This window comes from Melampsora larici-populina, assembly GCF_000204055.1.
Source record: "Melampsora larici-populina 98AG31 unplaced genomic scaffold MELLAscaffold_3, whole genome shotgun sequence".
In the NCBI taxonomy this organism is placed as follows: Eukaryota; Fungi; Basidiomycota; class Pucciniomycetes; order Pucciniales; family Melampsoraceae; genus Melampsora; species Melampsora laricis-populina.
Window position 1 is genome coordinate 1,945,124 of NW_006768767.1, and position 4,834 is coordinate 1,949,957.

The window sequence follows — 4,834 nt, forward strand, 5'->3', positions numbered from 1 at the left end:
ATTATATTTCCTGAATAAAAGAAAAAGTGTATTTTCAAAATTGGAAAAAGATAAATCAGAATCAAAGATTGTTACATTTGAAAAACTGAAAATCAAAGACTCAATAAGTTAATGTGAGATTCAAGATAAGATAGAATAAAATACATCATCCAAGAAGAGAGTAATTTATTCATAGAATTTGGAATTTGTTGATAAAGCTGGTTATTTGTTGTAAAGCAATGGCTGGAAATAATCAGCAGCTACCACGTTGTAAGTTATTTGAACTTTCTCATTTCCATCAACCCATCACTGATTATGAATCCATATTGTAGTTTTTGAATCAATATCCACAAATCCAGCTGTACCACTCTACAAGTGTAATGCATGTCGCAGCCGAAATATAGTCAATTATGAACGGCATTCCAATTCTTTACCACATAAAAGAAATGTTGAGAGATTAGTAGCCGAAGAGGATGATAATGAAGAACTACTTGCTCCACTTTCACGTGCACCAGCTCTGTCTTCTTCAAACAACCAATGGCCTGAAGATGCTATGGACACGGATGACAAATCAGATCAGCTTGGTGATTCAATTTTAGACGTTTTAGACCTTTTAGGACCGATCCTGTCCGATGATGACGATTCCTCAAACTCTGGGTCCGAAACTGAACAAAGACAGTTATTATTTCAAGCGCTTGAGATGTTGGATAAAGAAGACTTGGACGGAGATGATGATGACACTGATTATGAAGCAATGCTTGATGCTGAGCTAGCCAATGCAAAGAAAGAAGAGGGTAAAGGTTGGTTTCCTTTCAAAAAGAAAGAGGTAAGTGAACTTAATTTCTTTCTCCAAAAACTATTAGTTTTTCTATCTAATTTTTTTCCGCTTTTCATTCCAGCATTTCATTGCAATTCTTATCATTGGAACAACACGAAACCTATTGTCCCCCGGTCACAGTATCACCGCATTTGTTCAATTTTGAAAATTTGCTCTGTCTACCTCCCCGAATGGGGGGTGCTTCGAGCCTTGAAAAAATGTTTGAAAGAAAGATTTGGTTTATCAGTTGTTCAGCGCCGAAGTCCGTTGGGTACTCCGCTCTTTGGACTTAAAATTGAAGATATAATCAGACGAGTGAGTTTCTTTTATAATCATTTGTAAATTCATTACAAACTAATTCAAGAATATCATTCTTTTCAGGATTTGGCAAACCCGTTTATCAGCCCGCATATTGTCACCATACCCGAACAGACCACTGGCACTAGTATTCCAATCACACGTCTCTCCCAATCATCCAAGTGGCTTAAAGAATTCAACCGGGAAATTCGAGCTCAAATGGTTGAATCTCCGATTGGTCATATTTACATCTATGAAATTTATCAGCTAGAATCTGCGCATTTGGTGGTTCCAACTCACTTCTTTCAACAAGACGGAAAACTCTTTGCTAAATGTCTTCAAGCCAAGATAATTCCTCGAGACAATAATTTCAATGAGGTTGCAGTTCATATTCCCGAGGAGCCTGATTTTGATTCACCTTTATTACACACCATTGACATAAGTTTATTATCAAAACGCTCTGATAAGATCGTGATAGAAGGATTAGGTTTACTAAAAGATTTTCTTAAAGATAAATTCATACGTCAGTATAATACGTTTATCATTGATTTAGATCCTTTTTGCTAACACAGTCTTTTCACATTGACAGAGTCCAAAGGCGAAAACTTTATTACCCTGCCCTTAATCAACCCTTGGCGATCTAAAGCCAATGGGAAGATAATCAAACATATTCCACTTACTTTATACTCCGATGATACGTCCGGAAATGTATCAAAGAAATGGAATAAACATATGAGCTTATTTTTCACTTTGTCGGGTTTACCGCCGGAAATGACAAATCAAGAATATAATATTCATTTTTTAGCGGCTTCAAATAGGGCAAGTGCACTCGAACTTTTTGATAATGTGGTGGATGAATTGAAGTAAGTTCTCTAAGTGATTTGTAAAATTCAAAAGCTGACTTTGTGATTTATAGCCATCTTAGTGAAGTCGGATTTGACGCCTTTGACTACGCATCCGGGAAGGAGGTGATAGCTATGGTTGTAGTTCTTTGTCATCTAGGAGACTCGCCTATGCATGCGGAAATCTGTAATACTACGAACCCAGCAATCACTCTCACACCATGTCGAATTTGTCCGCTTCAAGTTGATACCATGGTAGAAAAGAAGACAGTAGAATTTATATGTCAATTTGTTGGACTGGATTCAAATTTTGAACATGTGAGTGGGCTCAGATCTTATTTGTGAATAATTGAATCTGATTTTTGTGTCTTTGATTTGATGTTTGCAGAGTGTTTCTCCCAAGCGTGACTGGGATGAGACACGGTCAAGAACTGTTCAGATCTGGAAAGCTGCGCAAAAGCCAAACTCAAAGACGACTGTGGAACAGATGGGTCGGAAGTTTGGTATTCGTGATTCAACATGTGATCATTTCATAAAACAAGTTCAAGTAGCTTATCAATCAAAACCTTGTCATGAGGTTGAGGAAATATGCCGGAAACTCGATGAAGAACTTGGAGATCACCTTTTTAATCCGATGCTTCGTCTCAAAGGTAAGTACAATTTTCATTCATTCTTCAATATTTTTGATAACCACACTAAAATTCAATTGGACGGACAGGTTTTGACGGTCATGCTGATACCCCAGTTGAGATCCTTCATGTGGTTTTACTTGGAATTGCAAAATACCTGTTTGGTGATACAATGAAAGAGTTAGGTGCGATGAAGCCTGGTTCCGCAAAATATAACGAATTCTCAGCACGCTGGAATGCTTTCAACACTAAAGGTCTCAATATCCCTCCGATCCAACCTAACACATTGATCCAGTATTCTCAAAGTCTTGTGGGTAAAGAATTTCAGACTGTTTTACAGACTGTTCCTTTTGTCTTGTTCGGCCATCTTTCTCCGCAAAAACAACATCTTTGGACATCACTTTGCCTTCTTTCGTCTTACGTATTTCAAGCAAAAATCACCAATATGGCCTCGTATCTTGACGAATTACAATCTCATATCGATATTTTTCTACATAAATTGATCAGAATTACCGCACAATGGGTGAACAAACCAAAATTTCACATGCTGACGCACTTACCTGGATCAATTCAACGTCTTGGAGCCGCACCTTTATTTGCAACCCAAAAATTCGAATCTTTCAATGGAGTTCTACAATATGCTTCAATTCATTCTAATCATCAAAGTCCTGGAAATGATATAGCCAATACTTTCAACAACTGGGAACTATTGAAAACTTTGACATCAAGAAGCCCGTTTTATGATCGAGATCTTGATGAGTTGGTCACTGCGGGAACGGCGTTGAATTCAATATTTCCCGATCACTCTGAGGTTCAACACGCACTGGGGCGGGATGTAACCTTGAATCACCGTTTAGATTTCATTGCTGGTAGTGAGTCTATATCTCATATTCTAAATCAATGGATTTCTTTACCCGGACTGACATAACAATCTGTAATCAGATAAAGTGCAACACAACTCCACCGCTTCTATTCCATCTTATTTATCAAACTTACAAACCAAACACTTGTGGCAAGAAATTGAAAGTCTGACTTTACTCAACAAACAAAAAGTTGAACAGAGTGACTTTGTCCTGGTACGTTCTTCCATAGACTATTGAAGATGTACAGCTTTATGATCTGAACTGAGATTAAAATATAGATCAAGAATAGTCTAAATATTGGCCGAGTTCAATCGATTTGGAAACCGGAAAACCAAGCGGCTTCGAAAAGTTTATTCTTGGTCAAAAAGTGCAGCCGAAATCGAGTTATCCCATTCTACGGAATGAGAGAAATTGTCATTAAAGAAGATCTGGTATGGATCAAAGCAGCGGTAAGCTCTTTTTCATTTAGTCTTCAATACACGCAGCTGATATTTCTCCGTCTTTATACACTATCCAGGATATTGATTGTATTCTCAACGTACAACACAACTGCCACGAGGCTTCATGTTCGGTGACTGATAGCCACCAGAAAAGAGTCGAGAGAATCCTGGTTTCACAATCAAACTACTATATCAATCATAATCAACTCAATTCTTATATCATCAATGCAGGTGCGTTATACTCAGCCAAAGCCCATCGAAAGGCGTCCGCACTTACCATCTCACAGGTGACTCCGGAACAGTGGAAAGAGGCCATTCAGAAGGGCTTGGAAGTTTGGAAATCTGCTCCCGCTCCACCCGCCAAAAGCAGGAAGAAAAAAACCACAACTTAAACCAACTGACAATCTTAAAAAAATTGATCATGCATGAGTTGGCGGTGTAGAATCATTTGTTATTTACCAAAATCTGAGGACGCCTCGGATTTTTGCCCCAAGCCAAAGATGCTGGCTGTTGTAACTTTACTTCTGAACAAGACTTTTTGCAATGCTTCTGCACTTCAACAGTTTATAACCTAGTGGTTAGCTGGTCAGCTCGTCTGCCCACTACTGGTACTGGTTGTAGGTTCAAACCCTGTTGTGGGCAGAGATAACTGGAGATGGCTTCCAAATGTGGGACATTACATCACCGTAGTCTTGGCTATCAGGGTTGCTTCGTCGTGCCTTGATGACTTTTTAGTTGTGATAGGATGTTGGCAAAGCTGAAACTTCAAACATGTGCCTTTAGGATAGCACCAAAAACCACATAGGCGCAAAAGCAGTCTTGGTTGGGTGCTTTTTACCAATTTTCACAAAAATGTATTGATCAAAGCAAGGCAGTTTTGATCTCAATTGACTGGCTTATTTGTCTTCTTTTGCAATGTTATTTCCTGAAGTCTTTTTTTTATCATCATATCATTGTGAATGAAGAA

At 38.4% G+C, this 4,834-nt stretch overlaps 1 protein-coding gene across 1 annotated transcript; it reads left to right on the plus strand.

The window, feature by feature from the left end:
* Positions 1-218: 218 nt before the first annotated feature.
* Positions 219-3,692, plus strand: MELLADRAFT_102402 (uncharacterized protein; the record flags this gene model as incomplete). The annotated part of the gene is made up of 5 exons (XM_007405011.1): positions 219-249; positions 312-773; positions 3,314-3,436; positions 3,507-3,616; positions 3,657-3,692. 5 exons carry the CDS (start codon positions 219-221, stop codon positions 3,690-3,692), a joined length of 762 nt encoding a protein of 253 aa, XP_007405073.1.
* Positions 3,693-4,834: the final 1,142 nt, after the last annotated feature.